At 45.8% G+C, this 20,355-nt stretch overlaps 1 protein-coding gene across 4 annotated transcripts in view; it reads left to right on the top strand.

Moving 5' to 3' along the window:
- Positions 1-20,355, top strand: part of ABCC5 (ATP binding cassette subfamily C member 5) — a 77,871-nt gene that overhangs the window by 27,269 nt on the left and 30,247 nt on the right. For 2 of the 4 annotated variants that reach the window (XM_045850919.1, XM_045850920.1), the window contains exons 5-14: positions 187-334; positions 5,107-5,340; positions 5,494-5,667; positions 6,495-6,642; positions 8,736-8,884; positions 9,537-9,644; positions 13,502-13,858; positions 18,065-18,136; positions 19,446-19,570; positions 19,688-19,760. In XM_045850919.1, the coding sequence (XP_045706875.1) occupies positions 187-334; positions 5,107-5,340; positions 5,494-5,667; positions 6,495-6,642; positions 8,736-8,884; positions 9,537-9,644; positions 13,502-13,858; positions 18,065-18,136; positions 19,446-19,570; positions 19,688-19,760 (1,588 nt within the window). The other 2 variants (XM_045850922.1, XM_045850921.1) reach the window with 2 other exon arrangements.

Genomic DNA, 20,355 nt, shown 5'->3' with positions numbered 1-20,355 from the left:
AAGGGTTTTTTGTTTTTGTTTTTGTTTTTTTTTTCCCCAGAAGGCGAATGCTATGTACATAATTTTAAAGGAAAGACTGTGTGCGTGGTGTCAAAGCCTGGAGACAAAAAGTGATGGCAGGAGGGAAGCTAGGGTGTGTAGATTCCCTGGGGAGATGTGTAACGGAGGACATGTGCCCTTGTTAAGACTAGAGAGACTGTGGCAAGAAGAGCTGAATGAAGTTGGGCCAGAAGCTGCTTCCCTCCGAAGGGTTGTGTGGATCTTCTGCCGCACCAGGCTCATCCTCTCCATCGTGTGCCTGATGATCACGCAGCTGGCTGGCTTCAGTGGACCAGTAAGTTCTAACCATCCTTTCTGACAGTCTCCAGGGGCCCGGCCATGGCCAGCTCTAATACTCTTGTTCTGTTGCAGGGGTTGTGCTCACCTTTGGGCTAGTTAGCTGCCTTAGAGATGCCTCCAGGTCTGTGGAAAGGGAACAATTGATTTTGGAGTGAGTGGTGGCTGGTCAGCAGCTGGAAGGATGTGGGGGCCGTGTTGCCAGACAAGAAATGGAACAGGCTTGCTTTCCTGGGGCGGGGGTGAAACTGATTCCGGCTCTGCGCAGGACTGCGCTCTTTTGCTGTGTGTTGACATGAGATGACAGTCTCGGCTTGGGAAGGTGTGTCTCTCAGTGTTGTGAGTGGGCGAGAGCAGTCTTGCGTGGCGTAAGCTGTGGAGCTAGTGCTGGTGGTGCACCAGATACCTGGAGGCAGCGTTGTCACATGGCTGACGGTTCTATGGCAGATGAGTCCCGAAGACACTAGAGGACTGTTGAGGTTTTTATTGTCTAACCCGGAGTCCATTTTCAGTTTGGTCTGTAGTGTAAACTGTGTGGCAAGTGTTGGGTGGCAGCCATGGTTTTTTCCTAGTGTGTACTGAAGCAGAGTAGGTAAGCGTGACGTGCACCCTGTTTTCTGGACACCTCTTTTTACACCTGCTGTGCTGCCTTACACTTGAGACTTTGATTAAATCTATTCTCTGCATATTTGCCTTGAGGCATCGACGCAGTAGTGCTACTATACTGTGCATTTTCCGTGTGTGGGTAAGCTGGAGGTTCATGGTTTTGGTAAGTATGTGCCTAAGATACATAGTGATTAGGTAAAACTAATTTACAATTTTTCTGCTGTTTTTTTTTTTTAATGTTTGATGCCTTATAAAAAAGTTTTGATTTCTTTTTCTGAAGCAGAAAAACTACTTTTCTGTTACTGGGTTTCTACATTGATTGACCAACTAACACATTTTTGTGTAAGTTTTAAGTAAGAGGGACCATGTAACTGAATATTATGTTATTGGCCAAAATGGCAAATGTTTTCATAGGGCCGGCTTCCCCCAAGAAGAGCTTCTGTCATTGTTTCACTACAGGGTGGGTGGCTGCTCTGATCTCTCATGGAATTCTATCTACTGGGTAGCTGGACAGGCTTTTTGATTACATTTGGACAATGCAAGAACTTCTTTGGCTCTCCTCACCAAAAAAAAAAATTTACTCCATAGATTGTTGGGATTTTAATTTTTCACCTGGGAAAAAATTACCTGTGCATGTTTACCTGGGGGCCTACAGTCACTGCCCTGAGCATCTGTGTACTCTGTAATCTCTCTCTTAAGGCACCGCTCACTGAAATACTAATCTTTAGTAAATTCTTCTAGATGCCAGGGAAAGCTGACAGAGTCTTCCTTTAAAAGGAAAACAGCAGCATGCTTTTCCTTCTCTCCGCCCTTGGGGAAGAGCACCTTGAGGCCTGTATCAGTTCATGAGATGCACCCTAGAACAGTTTTCAAAGCAGTGGTCATCCACAGCCCCATTAATTGATAAAATCATTTAAAATTGCAAAGAATGCAAACATCTTTTTTGGAGCTCCGATTCTAATCAATTCCTTTCCCGTTGGAAATTGAACAGTCAGGCTGGTTTCGAGATTGGTACTAGCAATGAGCGTACCTTCTGTCTTTGGACTTAAATCCTTTCGAGGAACACCCCGTTTAGATTTTTGCACATTTGCAAATGTGGCACAACTTCCAAACTGGCTTAGTCTGCTCTTACAGAAATCTGCATAAGAACCCACTCCCCAAATATGGCACATTTGTTACCTCCCCTCAGGCCTCCCTGAACCTTGGTAGCCATACGCAGAACAGATGAAACCCAATCAAGTGGTTGTGTTTTGTTTTTAAACTGCTGGCCAGCCAGGGCTGGACATTTCTGATCAAGACGATCCAAGGATTCAGTGACGCCAGCGGACCACCACTCTGCACAGGGCATCCAAGGGTCACTGTAACGTTAATGGAATACCAGCATCCGTAAGGGTATGGTCCTGACCTAAGATGAGGGGCCAAATTGCTGAATTTACAGAGATGATCTTTGGCCTTCTTGGATTAAAACAGTTTTAAAAGAGCAGGCCTGACCTATGATGTGTGTGTAAAGAATTAGCATCCGCCCTGTAGATCTGCAAGAGAAGGCTACCTCCTGCAGTGCTATATCTCTTGGTGAATGCTAACTCACTCAAGGGCCTTTTGGGGAAAGGACAGTGAAAAGCCTCTAGAGAGGTAAGTTTTCCACCCTTCCAACCTCTCTCCAGCTGCAGCTTGCTTGGTGCTGTCAGAATCTGGATTTGGGGGGAGTCTCTCTGTAGTGGAACCAGTGACAGAAGCTGTTCTTTAGAATTTTCAGGATTGGCTGTATTCTGCGGTCAGAATGAGAGAGTCAAGCTGGGCAGAGTCTCTCGCCAAGAGTTCAGGTAAGGTAATGTTTATTCACTGGGAATGTTTTCCACAGCCAGACAGCTATGCTGACCATCTCAAGTTTTCTCCCAGTTTGTTTAAATTGACATGATATATTTGTAGCTTTTTAAAACTAAATTTTGTTTGGATTTGCCATGAAAACCTTTTTTTTTTCTCTTTATCCCATACAAAATGGTTTGAAATGTAATTGTTTTTTAAAAACCCTATGTGTTGGAAATTCTTTAATCTGCTGTTTCCTCTTTTTTTTCCCCCTCCCCCTTTGAAAGTTTTGCATAGTGTAAGTGTTGGTTATGTCTTTTACCTTCCCCGGCTCCTCCCCTGCGGGAGGTACTAATGCTATTACCGTGCTGAAAAATGGCACTCTAAAGGTATGGGAGAGAAAGAACCCCCAGCTACATCCTGCTGTCCTTTCACGCCTTCCTTTGGAGACTGTTCCGTCAGTGCCGAGGTGTGTGAGAAAATGCTTTACTGCACCGCCATCTTACTGAGTCGCTTCACGTGAGGAAAATGGGGTTTCGACCCTGCCACTCAGTGACTCAGTTCTGCATTTTGGATTGCATACTGGAAAAGAAGCCAATCTTCTTGCTAGTAAACCAACAACCCAGCCGTATGCAGTGGTGACCCAAACAATGGATATAAACCTAAAAATCTAAGAGAGGGGAAAGGTGGAATACAATAGTTGTTGACATCTGAAATCTCCTATTTGACATGATCAGGCTATTTACAGAGACTGACATCAATCTGATTGGTGGGGATCTCTTAGGGTCTAGTGGACATCTGGTATTAACCTCCTCTAGGAAAAGTGAGAAATCCCCACTCACTCAGAGCAAGTCTGGGTCCTGGAATTCAGTGTTAGCTGCCTCAGGACACTTGTGTCTGGCCTCCATTTTTGTCTGTCATTCAGAGCTGGCTTCCAGCTCCGGTGCCCTCTGCTAGAAGGTTCTGGGGTAGATGGGTGGATGGGTTTCTCTTTACTTTTTTTTTTCTTCCTTCTGGGTGGGGGATTGGTTTGGCTTTCTTTTGCTGTGGTTTGTTTTGTTTCATTTTTGGCAAGACCCACTTTAGCTGCCAGGGACTTGAAAAGACTGCAGGATGCCACCCGTTTTTCCTTGAGGCCTAGATTTTTGTCTTCTGTCCTGAGCCGAAGCCAGTCACTGCTCACAGCCTAGTGAACCAACAGCACCAGCAATTTTACGTGGAGTTACCGCTTTGGGGAGTTTTGGGTTTTGTTTTTTTTGTTTTGTTTTGTTTTTAATTCTCTTTCCTTAGCAGCAAGGTCTTTATTCCTGGAGAATCTCCTCCATTGCAGCTTCACTGCAGCATCAGGAGCCCTAACCGATTAAGTGCTGTCAGCTTGCTGTACTCCTCCGGACTCTGGAAACAGATGCTGGCTCTGTTCTGTATTTCCACTGTGTGTAGCTAACCCGGCGGGCGGAGGCCAGATGACCTGTTAGATGGCTAGCCTTGTATAACTTGACTCTGTATGTTCCCATGTATGTTACTGCAATGCTCCTCCTGTTGTACAGTGTCTGTGAGATGCTCTTTGAAGATGGTACTTTTTTTTTTCATTTTCAATAAAAGTACATTACCTCCCACTTGCTGGTATTTAATCCTGTTGCTGAATGTGCCTTGTGTGAGTGTGTGCTCCGGCGTTGCAGGACCTCAGAGCTGGAGGTGGCACGCGGCGGTTCTTGGGGGCTGCTGCCTTCCTCACTGCAGGTGGTGTTAGACATATGCTACCTGAGGTAACATGTTTTTGTTTTTGGGAGGGAGCGGGGAGTGGGGAGGGCCTGTGGGAGGGTCTCTGGATTTGTGAAAGTCTGCTTTGTTTGCTCCCTTCTGTGCTATTAAACTGCTGATGTTTATTTTCAGGAATGTTTTGCAAATGCACTTCTCACTCTTCCCCAGTCCAACTGTAGGTACACTGTTCCTTTTTATCAAATAAGCACGTTTGAAACGATCCAAAAAAGGTTCATAATTTCATTTAAAGAAATGTATCAATGTGTGGAGATGCTGGAATAAGGTCAAATATATACTTTTTTTAATGACCATGTGTTTAGAATTAATTTCAGCTGATGGACAGGTTTATGTTACATTAGAAAGAGTATCAGTAGTGGTGGTGTCCTTAAGGAAGAACATTTCAAATCGGAACTACCTCCTGCAAGACGCCCTCAGTAAATGACTGCAGGCAGATTGTCCTCCAAGGAGGTTTTTCCCTACTTATCCACTTATCACTGAACAGTGGAGCTACCTCCTCTTTCTAACTTAACATAAAACTGCTGCGTGGTGTGTGGGTGCCGTGGAGATGCTGACGGCGGTGTGTGTTTCTCCCTGTAGGCCTTCATGGTGAAACACCTCTTGGAGTACTCCCAGGGCACAGATTCTAATCTCAAGTACAGCTTGCTGTTAGTCCTGGGCCTCCTCCTGACAGAAATCGTGCGCTCTTGGTCGCTTGCACTGACTTGGGCACTGAATTACCGAACTGGCGTCCGCTTGCGGGGGGCCATCCTCACCATGGCATTTAAGAAGATCCTTAAGTTAAAGAACATTAAGGAGAAGTCTGTGGGTGAGGTGAGTAAGGGGTCTTTGCTTCAGGGCAGAGAGAAAGCCCCCCAGGCCGAGCTCTTTCTTTCCTTCAGGTCCCTGCTTTGCCCTTTTTCCTCCTCTTGACACAAGTGGCTTGCGTCCTCGCAGGGTCCTCTCACTGTTCTCTGTGTCTCCTAGCTCGTCAACCTGTGCTCCAACGACGGGCAGAGAATGTTCGAGGCTGCCGCTGTGGGCAGCTTGTTGGCTGGAGGACCCATAGTTGCTATCCTGGGCATGATTTATAATGTAATTATTCTGGGACCAACAGGCTTCCTGGGATCAGCTGTTTTTATCCTCTTTTACCCAGCAATGGTGAGTAAGCCTTCTTACTGTATTTTGGCAGCTTCTCCTGAGATAAGTTACTTCCATTGGGTTATATATAGTAGGCACCACTGAAGTATCACATCTCTTATTGGAAATTTCCTCAAAGCAGATCCTGGGTTGGAAAAGTCTAGAGCTAGAGACAGTGCCCAGTTCACACAGGCAGAATTTGGACTTGAGGAAGTGAGGTGTTGCTTGAAGTAGAGATATTTTTTTAAGATTTTATTTATTTTTATTTTTAATTTTCTTTTTAGATTTTATTTATTTACTTTTAGACAGAGGGGAAGGACGGAGAAAGAGGGAGAGAAACAACAATGTGTGGTTGCTTCTCATACGCCCCCTACTGGGGACCTGGTGTGCAACTTGGGCATGTGCCATGACTGGGAATCGAACCTGCGACCCTTTGATTTGTAGGCCCGTGCTCAATCCACTGAGCTATACCAGCCAGGGCTTGAGTAGAGATTTTAAAAAGAAAAAATTTGAGTGAAGGAAAAGACCAGCAGGTGAACCCTGCCCCCAGGTAACACAGGAGTGCTTTGAGTCACTCTGTCCCAAGTTCATACTACCTGATAGGGCTCTCCTGCTCCCCTTTGCTAGCACTCACTATCAGTGCTTACTGTAAGAACAGTATTTGTCTTACACAGGGATAAGAATTAAATAACGTTTGATTATAATTTAATAAATTGCTTTTATTAAAAACAGTACAACTACATGGCACTCATTTGATTTATAAAAATCTTAGATTTATTTCCCAGAAAGACCAGGCGGTTCTTAACTTTGATAAGCCCTGATGTGTCATAACACCTTTTTCCTTTCAGATGTTTGTATCACGGATCACTGCATATTTCAGAAGAAAATGTGTAACCACCACGGATGACCGTGTTCAGAAAATGAACGAAGTCCTCACCTACATTAAATTTATTAAAATGTATGCCTGGGTCAAAGCATTTTCTCAAAGTGTTCAAAGTGAGTTCACAGACCCCACATGTGTACGTGGTAGGAAGACTTTGACTTCTCTGCTTCCTGAGCATATTAGCTACCAGGAACCCTAAAGTCATGGGAGATAATAACTTAGGTTCTTGTAGTATCTTACAAACTTTACCTTGGTAAGGATCTTAGCCACTCGGACTCATGACCTCGTCTCACAGATGAGGACATTGAGACCTGAGAACACGGCGATTTCCGCCTTTCCCACCAAGGTGGTTCAGCTCATTGTGAGCAATCCATTCCGTTTCGAAGATCCCTGTCCTGGACTCTCACCCCACCCAGGACATTTCTAGTCCGGCTGTGGTGACATCTCGGGAAGCAGTACCAGGTGGCTGCTGAGAGCTCCTCTGCCGCCCTCGGTGCCCTGGGGGCGCACGTGCCCCAGCGTAGTTTGGTGTGAGATCCTGGGGAAGGAGGTGCTCGGAGAAGCACCAGGTGAGGGATCAAGACAGATGGACCCTGGACTGGCTCAGTGACTCACATATAGGCTTCTCTGGCCTGTTGTTTTATTTTTATCTTTTTAGTCAATTACTTTATGTTGAGTTACAAGGTTCTCAGTGTCTGTCCCTGTCATGATCCCTAAAACTCAATGCAGACGTACATGTGACATATGTTAATGCTGTGAAGCTTGGAGGAGTAATTAGCACAGACTGAGCATTCAACAGATCTCAGCAAAAGTTGGAATGATGGGCCTTTTAAAAAGGTGAAATTTAAGAGGGATGTATTTAGAGATACTTCAGAGTTTAAAAAAGAAGATATAGTTACATATAAACTTAATTTACATATAAAATATATGTTCATTGATGATGACCTCGTTGTGAGCTGACCTGAATACACTACAGCTAAAAAGTGAAGTGCAATTTTACATTGAATGGAACTGCTGTGTTCAGATCAAGGAAGCTGTTTCGTTTTCACTGCTTGGTGTGTCCAGTAAACCTCTAGGAGCATTGTGTCCAGTTCCATAAACTTCATATGTGAGCGGTCATCTGGAGAGGGATGGGCCACTCACAGGTGTCCAGCAGTGGATTAGGCTGCTTCATTTAGTAGTGAGTTTGTTACCAATAAAAATGGAACAAACAGATGCCAACTGGAAATCTGCAAAGCATGTTGTTGGCAAGGTGACCACGGAGGGGCCTTTCTGGCTCTCAGGTTCTGTAGTTTTGTAACCTTCCTGAGATTCCACTCATCCTTCCGCCCCAAACTTTGGTATCTTCACCTGTGTGTGTTAGTTTGACAGGAGCATTCTTGTTCATTACAGATTCAGACAGGGCGTATGATGACTGTTAAAGCAATGAGTTGGATATTTTTTAAAAATGTGGCTAACGAGCTAGCTGAAGGTAGTTTGCAGTGTCTCGGGCAGTGTAATGCCTTCAGGTCCGTGCACAGCCTCTCAGGAGAATTTCTCTTAAGTTGAAAAATTTGTTAGAAAATACCTCACCACTTTGTTATCATAATTCCTACATTGTGGTCTCGTTACTCTATGGATGCTGTGTGAAGAAGGGTGTCAGTGTGGCAACTATTTAAGAAAATCATTCTGTGTACAACAGCTGTATTTCACCCGTCGACGGGTCACCCTCTTGCTTTTTGTGTCGAAGTCCTGAACTCAGTGCCCACTTATAGCAGGCACTTGAAGAACGCTTAGCTCCTTTTAATTCTCATTGCTATTGCAGTCTTTCCTGTAAGTACGTAGGCAAGAAACAAGCAGCAGCCAGGTCAGCAAGCAAAACTGCGAATTGCAGGTACAATTAATGTGTTTGACCCTTCCGTACAGAAGAAATTTGTAAGGAGAATCAGATGGAGGCAGAAAGTGATCGTTGTATGGATACACAGTGCAGTTTTCCATTAGAGTCACTCCTGTGATTTGATCTGTTTCAAACCTCAGGCTTGTGTGCCAGCCCATGATAGGGATTGATGGTCCTGGTGACCTAGTCTTTGCATCGCTGATGTTAGAGGCTCATTTTAAAACCTGTGTATGGCCAAAGACCTACCGAGTCTCATTTGGTGGCAGGGGAGCAGTATTGCAGGTTTCTTTTGGCTCGCCTTTTAGAAACTGGCTTCCTTCTTCTTCTCAGAAACCCGAGAGGAGGAACGGCGGATATTGGAAAAAGCTGGGTACTTCCAGAGCATCACCGTCGGTGTGGCTCCCATCGTGATGGTGATTGCCAGCGTGGTGACGTTCTCTGTGCACATGGTCCTGGGCTTCGATCTCACAGCGGCACAGGTCAGCAAGCTCTCGGGGCTGGGGAAATTGAGAGATGCCACATGCAGGGATGCTCTGGTCCTCTTGTTTCTGGATTTGGAGGTTCCCCCGATAATCAGAAGGTATTTCTTCATTTGTGTGATTAAGCTGAGAAGTGGAAGAGGGAAGATTCAGCACTAATATACAAATGATGTACAGGTTGTTTTTAGTCAGCTCAACTTTGGGTTTAATTCTGAAATTGCAAATCATCCTGTGATTCAGATTTGCTGAAAATTTTAATTGAAGTGCTCATAAAAGCTCTACCTTTAAAAAATATATTTGACTCAGCCCTGGCTGGGTTGCCCAGTTGGTTGGAACGTTGTCCTGTACAACAAAAGGTTACAGGTTCAATTCCCCGTCAGGGCACATGCCTAAGTTTTAGGTTTGATCCCCAGGGCACGGACGGGAGGCAACTGATCAGTGTGTCTCTCTCACATCCATGTTTCTCTCACTCGCTCTCAAAAGTCAATAAATGTATCCTCAGGTGAAGATTTTAAAAAATGTATCGGCCTCGTGCCAGCATTTGAGAGTCAAGTGTCAGCATTCCTTACGCCTGAAAGGAAAGTGGTGACGTTCCATGGTTTTAGTCTCGCAGCCTTGTCAGCCTCAGTTTCTTCTCTTCTCCTCTTTTCAGGCTTTCACGGTGGTGACTGTCTTCAATTCCATGACTTTTGCTTTGAAAGTGACTCCATTCTCAGTAAAATCCCTCTCAGAAGCATCAGTTGCTGCGGACAGGTTTAAGGTGAGTGGCTCCCCTCTCCTCCTCACGTCAGAAGCCGTCCCTGGCAAAACTGCCTGCTCCCTTCATTCCCGTGGGCCACACAGGCTGGCTGACCTTGGCTGTCATTCACTGTTAGCCTTTTAACAAGTGGGTAAGAAAGGGACCAGTGGAGGAGGAATGCCTTAAGGGATGGAACTAGTCACCTTTTCCGGTAAACGAGTTTTTGCCGTCTGTAGATGGCCCACCTAGTTCTGGGCTCCTGGATTGCAGCGCTTCTCTTTGGAGCCGGTCCCTTCTGCCAGATCGGACGTGAACACGTGTTGTGTAACTTGCTGGGCCCTTAAGGGATTCAGACCTAGATCAGAACTGTCAGGTGACTGTCAGCTTTTTCTCGCCTTGATCAACTGCATTTCTCTGCCAAAATGCTATCCTCATTTTGACCGGTCAATATGCTGAGCCCTTTTTGATACTCTCCTTCTCCTGGCCTGTGGTCGCCACTCATGATGCAGGGAGGGACTTCAGTGATGTGGAGTAGGTAGTCATAAAACTGGATCCCGCAGATAAATGCAGTTAAGTATCAGGTTTTTTCCTGGGGTGGTTGCTGGGGTTCTTTGTGCCTCCAAAATAATACAAACACATGATGCCAGAGGGAGCTGTATTTGGAAGGGTAGAAGGAGGTGGGTGTTTGACAGTGGTTAACGCTTAAGAAAAGGAAAGGAACCACACCTGGATGGGCGGGGACTCTCTGACAAAGCCACTGCAGAGGAGTTCCTGCACACCTGCAGCAAAGCAAGCAGTGCTGGTGGCTGGAAGGCGCAGGTGTTTCAGGGATTAATAGCATCACCTTAGGTGTTCGGGAGTAAACAAATAGGGCTTACCTCTTAAGAAGAATGAAGAATAACTTTCCAAGATTTATTTATATTTCTACTTGTTTATGGTTGACTTGGTGAATTTGGATTAAGAGTGCACCCCAGCCCCTGCCCTCCCTCACCCCACCTGGCAGCTAGAAGGTGAAGAGCCACAGCCACAGAAAAAGAAATGGTCTAACTGTAACCAGAGCTTTCTTTTGCTAAACCCATAATATCTACTCATGGAAGAAAGCAAATGATAATGAGTACGAATTTGTCCCCCTCCTTGTTAGTGAGCTGATCTGATGGCATTTCGGGTGAAGAAATAGGAGTTCATGGTATAGATTTGTTCTCTCCCCATTTCTCAACAGCTCTATTCACTTAGAGTGAGGACTTACATTGTTAGCAAGTGGGTTTTCTCAACGTAGTCCTCCCTCTATCCAGGAAGCGTCAGAGTTAGTGATGGAAGCAGAATCCGCCACAGCTCTGTTATATGCCCCATGGGACTGCAGTCCCTTTCTGTCTTAGTCCTCTTGGCAGTCTCCTCCTCCCCAGCCTCCTGCTCCCTCTCTCCGTCCTCTTCCACCCCCACCCTTCTCTTCCTTCTACAAGGGTGACAACCTGCAGAAAGGCAATGAGAAGCCATCTCGTGACTTTCCTGATAAAATGGTCACCGGTGTAGGGTTGCCAGCTTTAGCAAATAAAAACACAAGATACCCATCTAATAATTGCATGGGACATAGTTACAGTGAAAACCAGCTCATTGTTTCCCGGGAATCACAGTTTAACGAGGCATCCTGTGTGTTACTCGGCACCCCTCAGAGTGGACCCCTCTCAGGCTTAACAGATACATCCTGATTTGATTCTTCCAGTGAATGAGGGTGGTGTTTGGACAGCCAGTGTCCTGTGGTGATGTCGAGGTGTGTGGTTTCTGCACCTCTAAGATTTTGTTGTCCTGGTGGGTGTGAACCCACACAGATAGACATTCAAGTGGTGTGACTGAGCACACCGAGGCAGAGGGACCCGAAGCCAAAATCCTCCTGGGAGGAGCTCGGGCTGCAGGGAGACATGGGAAAGAAACTCGGGGAAGAAGCTGTGCAAACTGGAGACATGAGTACATTTTTAGATAATCCACTGAGGTTTAAAAGGCCCTTTGAGTAACTCTTTAGGGGAGAGAAGTGGTGGGAATTCTGTCAGCATATGGTTTCTCGGTGTGGAGTTGGTCACGATATCTGGTGTCTTATTCTCAGCTTAGTCTTTGAGGAAAAGGCTCTGGACCAATGAAATCAACAGCTGTTTTCAGAAACTAAACATACGTTGACTAAGTGTGAAGATTATCTAGGAGATTTATTTTGTTTTCTTTCTTTTTTTATGTAGAAGATTGATTTACTTATTTGAAGATTTTATTTATTTAATTTTAGAGAGAGGAAGAGAAGGAGAAAGGGAGAGAAGCATCAATGTGTGGTTGTCCCTTACGTGTCCCCAACTGGGGACCTGGCCTGCATGTGCCCTGACTGGGAATCAAACCGGCAACCCTTTGATGTGCAGGCCCACGCTCAATCCGTTGAGCTACACTAGACAGGACAATTTATTATTTTTAAAATATTTCATTTACTTATTTTTAGAGAGAGGGGAAGGGAAGGAGAAAAACATGGATGTGCGGAGATACGTCTATCAGTTGCCTCTTGCACGCCCCCAACTGGGGACCTGGCCCACAACCCAGGCCTGTGACCTTTCGGTTCACAGGCCAGCACTCAGTCCACCAAGCCACACCAGCCTGGGCTTATCTAGGAGATTTATAGAACTATGCCACTTCTGGGAAGATTGGGGATTAGGAATAAACAGGAGGTCTGGCGATGTAAAGGAGGAAGAGGGCAAGCTTATAAATTCAGGATCCATCAGAAAGGGCTTGCTCTCGGGGGAGAGGGTTACCTGATACATTTAGCATATATATCATGCTGTCATATCTGTGAATGTATCATACCTGATACATTTAATAGCACCTGCCCACTTTAAACTAGTTGAGGGTTCTCAGTAACTGAATGGAGAGTTCTGACCCTACAAGTCATCTTTTCTCTAAAGATTTTCTAATGTTTTGAATTTCTTTATTTAAAAAGGACTTTTTAAAAGATTATATTGGGACTCCAACTGGGACACCATTCTGTAGAGAAGATCACTTGTTTAAGAGAGTTGTCACAAGTGGGTTCCAAGTCATGGAAACATCCGATTCCCAAAACTGTGTTTCAGAAACACTTGGCTCTTCATGCGTTTCAGTTTTCTCCCCCAAACAGAACTCGGTGGGCCTCTGGGAATGAGTGGGAGAAAGAGTTTTGTTCCCTCTTCTCGAGGATGTTTCTGAGGGAGATACCCTTCACTTCCACCCCAGTCCGTTCCTTTGGTTGTTTGAGTTGCCACAAGTTCCAAGGCAGGATTTCGAAGGCACGAGGGCTTATTGGCAAGAAGGTGTACTCTGCCGTCGTCGATAAAACCTGAGGTGCTTCTTTTAACTGGGAGCAAGCGAGGCCTGGGCAAAGTCTCAGCCCAGCCCCTCCCCCAGGCCTGTGCCATGTTGTGAGTGGGGGGAGCTCGCAGGCTTGAGGCTCTGCGCGGGAGTGGTCTGGAAGGGAAGCAGCACGATGAGCGTCTGCATAGGAGAGCAGCGTGCCCTTCGGTCTTTCTGCTTGCATTTTCCCACTGCAGCTCAGCGACTCATGGGTGAGAACGAGGACCCACATATGGACTAGTTAAATGTCTTTTGGTCCCATGAGATTGGCAGGAAATGAAAAGGCATGTCATTGGTCGTGTGTTGGGCCATTGACGAGACCCTGTCCCTCCTGAGGGTGTCCCCACACCCCTGTGACCTCTTGCTGGGCCTGAGGCTGGGCTCCACTAATGAGCTACGTTTTGCCCTTCAGCTTCCTTCCACTGTGTAGCCTGATGTGTTTTGCTGCGTGAGTATACGCCCTAGGCTTGTCTCCCTGGTCTTGATCCAGTGTCTCATCTTTGCACCTCTCTCACAACTCCTATCAGAGTTTGTTTCTGATGGAAGAGGTTCACGTGATAAAGAAAAAACCAGCCAGTCCTCACATCAAGATAGAGGTGAAAAATGCCACCTTGGCATGGGACTCCTCCCACTCCAGTATCCAGAACTCACCCAAGCTGACCCCCAAAACGAAAAAAGACAAGAGGGCTGCCAGGGGCAAGAAAGAGAAGGTGAGGCAGCTGGAGCACGCTGAGCATCAGGCAGTGCTGGCGGAGCAGAAGGGCCACCTCCTCCTGGACAGTGACGAGCGGCCCAGTCCCGAGGAGGAAGAGGGCAAGCACGTCCACCTGGGGAGCCTCCGCTTACAGAGGACGCTCTACAACATCGACCTGGAAATCGAAGAGGTAACCGCTCAGCCTCCCCTCGCCCTGTCTGTCTACCAGGTGTCTGTTCTGAAAGAGCAGGCAGCTGCCGTTCCTTTTAGAAAAGTACTTCCATGGCTGGGAGTGATTTTTGAACTACTGAGCAATTCTGTCCAGCTCCACCTCTAAAAGGAATATTTAGGCATTTAACAATACAAGTGAATTACAGCTGGCCTCATGAGATACTCATTGTATAAGCAAGGAAATGAAGCACTCAGGTGTATTTCCCAAGATTTTGCCCTGAATTAATTTCTGGTTATCATAGTTGTATGTGAACTGTAATAATTATTTCTGGTTATTGTAACCCTGTGTAAGCGTCTCATTACCACTATGCTGTGCACCACACAGAACCTGGAGTGCGATAGGTATTTGCAGTGTTGCTGTTACAGACGATTCTGTTGGAATTGTTTATTTTTAATGCTTATGCCAAGGGATCATTACGGTATATCATATCACAGCCCAGGTGGCCCAGGACTAGAGTCTCTCAGAGGCGCTCCTTTAGAGAGTGGCTGGAACAGAGACTCCTTGGTTCAAGCCTTTAAAGTACAGAACGTGACTGGGAGCCAGCACCATGTTGAGGGCGACATCGTCCAGAGGGCCCCAGAGGTGGTGATATATTCATCTGTTTAACAGCCATTTTTTTTAGTACCAGCTCTACGCCAGGCACTGTTGTAGGCCTGAATATAGCAGGGGAAAACCAGACACACAAAATCCCTGCCCTCATGGGCCTTACGTTCTAGTGGGCAAAGACATCAGTTAAGTGGGGGGCATATTCTAAGACCCGTGTAAATCCCCGAAACCACAGATAGTGCTGAACCCTAGGAGCTTTTTCATATGCCTATATACTTACAGTAAAGTTTAATATATAAATTAGGCATACTAAGAGATTAACAATGATAACTAAAAATAGAAAAATTATAACACTTCTGTAATAAAAATTAGGTGAATGAGGTGGGTCTCTTTCTCTGGAAATTTTTACATTTTTCGGTCCAAACCTATTACTGAATCTGTAGAACCGTCCCTTACTTGCAGGAAGTGTCCCTCGTTTCAGGGGACGCCTTCCTGAGGTCTCCACGTGGGCTCAGTCAGTGCCGTTTGGTGCAGCACATTGCCATCCTTGGGAATATGTTTTCTGCTCGTGTCTCCGCCCCCAAATTTAATGCCTCCTTCGTCTCAGCTAAGCACTTACCACACACTTGTGGCCATAACTTTACCGTGTAAGGCACAACAGCAAAACTAGCATAAATTTCCTTTTCTTTCCTCACAATTCAACGATGGAAGATCTTTTCTTAGGGCAGATCTTCGTAACCTCAGCATACAATTTTCCCTCCCTTATTCGGTCGAGAACTTTCACATTTTCACTCCCAGGAAGCACTGTATAGGCGCTCTTTAACCTGTACCTAGATTGCCAGCATCATTCCACTTGCTCTTCCTAAGTAAAATAAGGGTTCCTGGAACACAAGCGTTTCAGTGTGGTGGAAATAGTCGATCTGATAACAACAGAGTCTGCTGGTGAGGGACCAATGGGCAGGGAGCGAGTACAGAGTAGATAGCTCTGAACCAGAGATGACTCACGTGCAGGGCGGGACAGAGCAGGACCACAGGGGGTTCATCACACTAGCCAGAGCAGCACACTATTAAAATTTTAATAATTGTTTATTTCCGGAATTTTCCATTTAATATTTTCAGACCGCAGTTGACTGCAAGTAACTGAAACCACAGCCAGCAAAACCGAGGACGGGGAGACTGCTGTGTGTTGTATGTCAGATAGGGAAACGGGCTGTGAAGAAAAGGTGGTAGAGAGGGCTGGGGCAGGGAGCAGGTGCGGCTGCCATTTAAATAGGTGGTCTGAGTTGAAAGGCCTTGTTTAAAAAGTAGTATTTGATCGCAGCCCTGAAGGGGGTGAGGAAATGAGTCATGTGGTTCTGAGGGAGGAAGAACATCCCAAGCAGAAGGAACAGAAGCTTGAAGACCCTGAGGGCTATGGCTGGAGCAGAGCGTGGGAGAGAGTGGTAGATGCCCAGGACGGAGATTTTGGCTTTACTTTTGGGGCAGAGAAGACATTGAGGGTTTGGGGCAGAAGAATGATGTGACCTGACTTATACATGAGAGAAACGTTCTAGGTTCTGGATTCAGAAGAGGATGTAGGCAAACAAGGAAGGAGGCAAGAACTGTTAATCGAGGAGAAACATTAGGGTGCCTTGGGCCAAGGGCAGTGGTAAGAAGTGTTTATGCACACAACTGGAAGCAGGAAGTGCTGGGTGTCACATGGCAAACAGATCCAGAGCTAGGCTGCAGGGAGAGTGAAAAGCTCCCAGCTCTTGAAAGGGAGGGGGAGGTGGTCCTTGGTGGGGGACTCCCCACCCTGGAAACAACTAGTGGTTGTTTGGAGGACATTCAAGTCATTTTTTTATTTCATTTAACTCTGAACAGGCTTCCTGTTGAGTAAGGATTATCTTGATTACTGAGGCAGCTCTATCAGGTTGCTAATCAGCTATTAGAGGATTAGTCCACATAGTTGCTGGAAATTTACTCTCCTGCTTTCTACCTATCGATCTCATTGTGCCTCTTCGAGCCTATATTCACAGAACTTTAGCTCTTTGAAGAGAGACCACAGTTCTCTCAACCCTCCTCTTTTTAAAAAAGAAAAAATATTTATTTTTAGAGAGAGGGGAAGGGAAGGAGAAAGAGAGGGAGGGAAACATGTGCAAGAGAAATATCGATCAGTCACCTCTCACACACCCCCCAACTGGGGACCTGGCTCACAACCCAGGCATGTGCCCTGACCAGGAATTGAACTGGCAACCTTTCAGTCCTTAGGTGTATGCTAAATCCACTGAGCCATACCGGCCAGGGCCCCACCCTCCTCTTTAGGAAGGGGAAGGGAACTTAATGTTTTCTGATATCTTCACTTACTTCATTGTTGATAACTTTTTCAGTCACCACTTAGTCATCAGAACAGAGTTTTCTATGTGTAAACCTAACTAGAGCGGAGACTGAACCTGTGATTTGGTTCTCTCATTACTACCAGGCTGTAATCTTTCAAACTGGGACCACATCAGAAACTTTGTGCCACATATTTTTATTAAGTACTGGACACTACTTGCTTCTACAAGGGTAACTCTGTTCCTCAAGTTGCTCAAAGCCCCTCGAGAGAGACAGTATTAGTTTAAGTAACAAGGCCAAGATCAAACAATTGGCAAATGCTAGTAGTGGTGGGATTCAGATCAAGACCTGTCTGCTTCCAGAGTCTGTGCTCTTTCTTTTTATTTGTTTATTTATTTATTTATTTTTTTTGAGAGAGAGGAAGGGAAGGAGAAAAAGAGGGAGAGAAACATCATTGTGCTAGAGATACATAGATCAGTTGCCTCTCACACGCCCCTAACTGGGGATCAGGCCCACAACCCAGGCATGTGCCCTGACTGGGAATCAAACTGCTGACTCTTTGGTTCGAAGGCCAGCACTCAATCCACTGAGCCACACCAGCCAGGGCTGTAGTCTCTGCTCTTTCTGCACCACCACTCTTCATTCCTTCCTTTGCTGTAAGACTTCATTCACTACAAGGTTGGTAAACAGGTGGCCCTGTTAAAATCATCTGTCTGTTCTTGAGAACTTATAACACTGCCCATGGAGAACTCATTGTTTATTTTGCCTGAGGATTCTCAGTTAATCACAGGCTTGGTTTTCCATTCTTATGTGGGAATGATGGCATATTCTTCACATTCTTGGAGATGTTTTGTAGGAAAAAAATGGAAGCAATAGTGCACATAGTTTTTATTGAAAATAATTTATAGTCCCTGAAGAAAAAAATCATAATAAAATAATTTTTGAGTTCTCTCTTCCGAAAACAACAACCAAATAAACACTCAAAAAACGTGGATTACCAACAAAGTAGAAAAGGTGCTGGATCTTTTTAAAAGTGATGTGGGATACCGTAATGTGTGTGGCCTATTTAATTTTCCCCCAAACTTGCACATCTGTTACCTTAGTGTACCTCCACAGAAACCTATGGAGTAGGTGGCTGGCAAGGGAGAAGAGAGGTCAATGACTTGCTTGGTACTCAGGAAGGCAGTTTCCATTATTGATGGACTGTAATTAACGTGTTTTTCCTCGAAGAAATAGGAGGTCCCCGGAGATGAGTGGCCGGTAGTCCTTTAATGACCTCCCTCTCGCTCTGGTTTTTTCCAGGGTAAACTTGTCGGAATCTGTGGCAGTGTGGGAAGTGGAAAAACATCTCTCATTTCAGCCATTTTAGGCCAGGTAAGATTTTGTTTATTGTTCTTGGCATTTTTTGCTTCTTTCTCTGGACTCTGCTTGGGAATAGTCTCAGAAAGAATGAATTTACTTTCTGGAGAGAATCAGGAAAGGTAGAAACAAAATGAACCCTTCCTCTGCATCTCTTCTCCCCCCACCCCCCACTCTGTCCCCACCCCTTAACAGCAGTGTTTGCTCTCTCCCGCTGTTAGCTTCTAGTGGGTAGGGGCCCAGCGTGCTGCTAAACGTCTTCCAATGCGTAAGACAGTCTCACAGCAAAGAATTATTTGGCCAAAATCTTAATAGTACTAAGAAACTTTGCAAACTTTTTGACATGTTCGATCAGTCACAGCACCTTCTCCATACACTGCACAAAATGTTTTTGTGTGTTCCAGTTGCATTTTTACCTTTCTTGAAATAATAAAGCATAATATGCCAAAAATGTGGCGTGTCTTCTTCCATCTTCAATATGAAAATGGCTGCACAAAAATTCACCAGTGTTGATAGGCTTTTTTCAATGCATAGTGACAGCTGCCACAATACAGTTTAACAAAACTGTTTTAAATGAAATTAAAGACAACTAAGCGTACTAGAGCCATTGTATGGGAAAAAACCTAACGAACTTTTTGGCTAACCCACTAACAGCCCTGACCCAAGACAGATTGTCACTGTCAGTCCCAAAAGGAATCCTGAACGAAGATAAAATGAATAAATCAATTCATATCAGCTGCTGTGACTGAGAAGGTCATTCAAAGGGAATGGCTCGTCATGCACTTTCTTCATGCTGGTGGGGTGGGTTCGCCATCATTGTACAGATACTCTGAACATGAGTTGATGTCTAACTGGAATTTTTTTCCCTTTGGTCCTCATGTTTCAGTGTCAGCTGATCCAGCCAGTAGCCTGGATTAATTCTGGAGATGAGCTGGCCCGCCCTGAAGTTGAGGCTGTAAATCCTTATAGCATCCTCCCCAGGGGATTCTGAAAGGGCCTTCTGCCTGTGCTTCCCTTAATTAAGACAGTTTGCAATTGGAAAGGAAGGATATAAAGTAGCTTATAGGTTACTGAATGAAGTGCTGGTTCGTTCAGATCATGGGTTGTGCTGGGTTCCCATGACTTGGGTGAACCAGCGGGGAGACTTTGATTGTCTTTGCTGCTGTAGCTCTGTGGAACAAAGGTGAAGTCTGGTTTGGGGTCCAAAAAGCATCCAAGGAAATTGCCAAAATTTTCAACTTCACTGTGGAATGTGGGGGGGTTCTGTTGGCTTAGGGTGGTGGTTTTGCATGGTGACGCCATTGGGTGGTGTCTGTCTCCTCAGATGACACTCCTGGAGGGCAGCATCGCAGCCAGTGGAACCTTCGCTTACGTGGCCCAGCAGGCCTGGATCCTCAATGCCACCCTGAGAGACAACATCCTGTTTGGGAAGGAATTTGATGAAGAAAGGCAAGGAGTGTTTGCTTTCTGTGTTTCTGTCTTGGCCACGTGAGACGCAAGGCAGCCCAAGTCAGCAGGCTCTGCTCCAACCACGTCCCTGATGCTGGGTCCCTTTGTGTCCTTCAGGTACAACTCTGTGCTGAACAGCTGCTGCCTGAGGCCTGACCTGGCCATTCTTCCCAACAGTGACCTGACTGAGGTATAAGCCTTGTGGTCCTGATGGGGCGTGTACTTAGCAGAGAGGATGCTGGAAGTAGGTGGCAAGACTATGCCAGAGCCGCCTTCTATGAGTGCATCCAAATACACGGGGAAAGAGCCTACACAGTGAGAAGATTCACTTTCACTGGGACTTTATGTTAGGCAAGCGTTTTTGCCTTAGGGCAGAGATATCAACACCCTGGTTTTTAAGCATGTCAGTATTTCATGTCAGGTGCATTTTTAACAAAAGCTCGTTGCTGGTTCACTGTCAATGATTTCTACACTGTTCACTTTTGAAACCATGAGTCAAGCATGTGCACATTGAGCTTCTTCCCTGAACTGCATTCTGCCCACCTGCTTACTCGGATGCAGTCTGTGGAGAGCCCTCTTCCTTTATAAAGAGAGAAGCTGCTGCCACCCTGACCGAGGTGGCTCAGTGGGTTGGGCGTCGTCCCTCCAAGGGAAAGGTTGCCCCCTGTTCAACTCCCGGTCAGGGCATACTCCTGGGTTGCAGGTTCGGTCCCTGGTCAGGGCACGTACAAGAAGCAACCTATTGCTGTTTCTCTCTCTAGTTGACATTTTTCCCCCTCCTTTTT

Source organism: Phyllostomus hastatus, unplaced genomic scaffold, assembly GCF_019186645.2.
Source record: "Phyllostomus hastatus isolate PE091 unplaced genomic scaffold, TTU_PhHast_1.1 phas_contig_86, whole genome shotgun sequence".
In the NCBI taxonomy this organism is placed as follows: Eukaryota; Metazoa; Chordata; class Mammalia; order Chiroptera; family Phyllostomidae; genus Phyllostomus; species Phyllostomus hastatus.
This window is presented reverse-complemented; position numbering and strand designations above follow the sequence as displayed.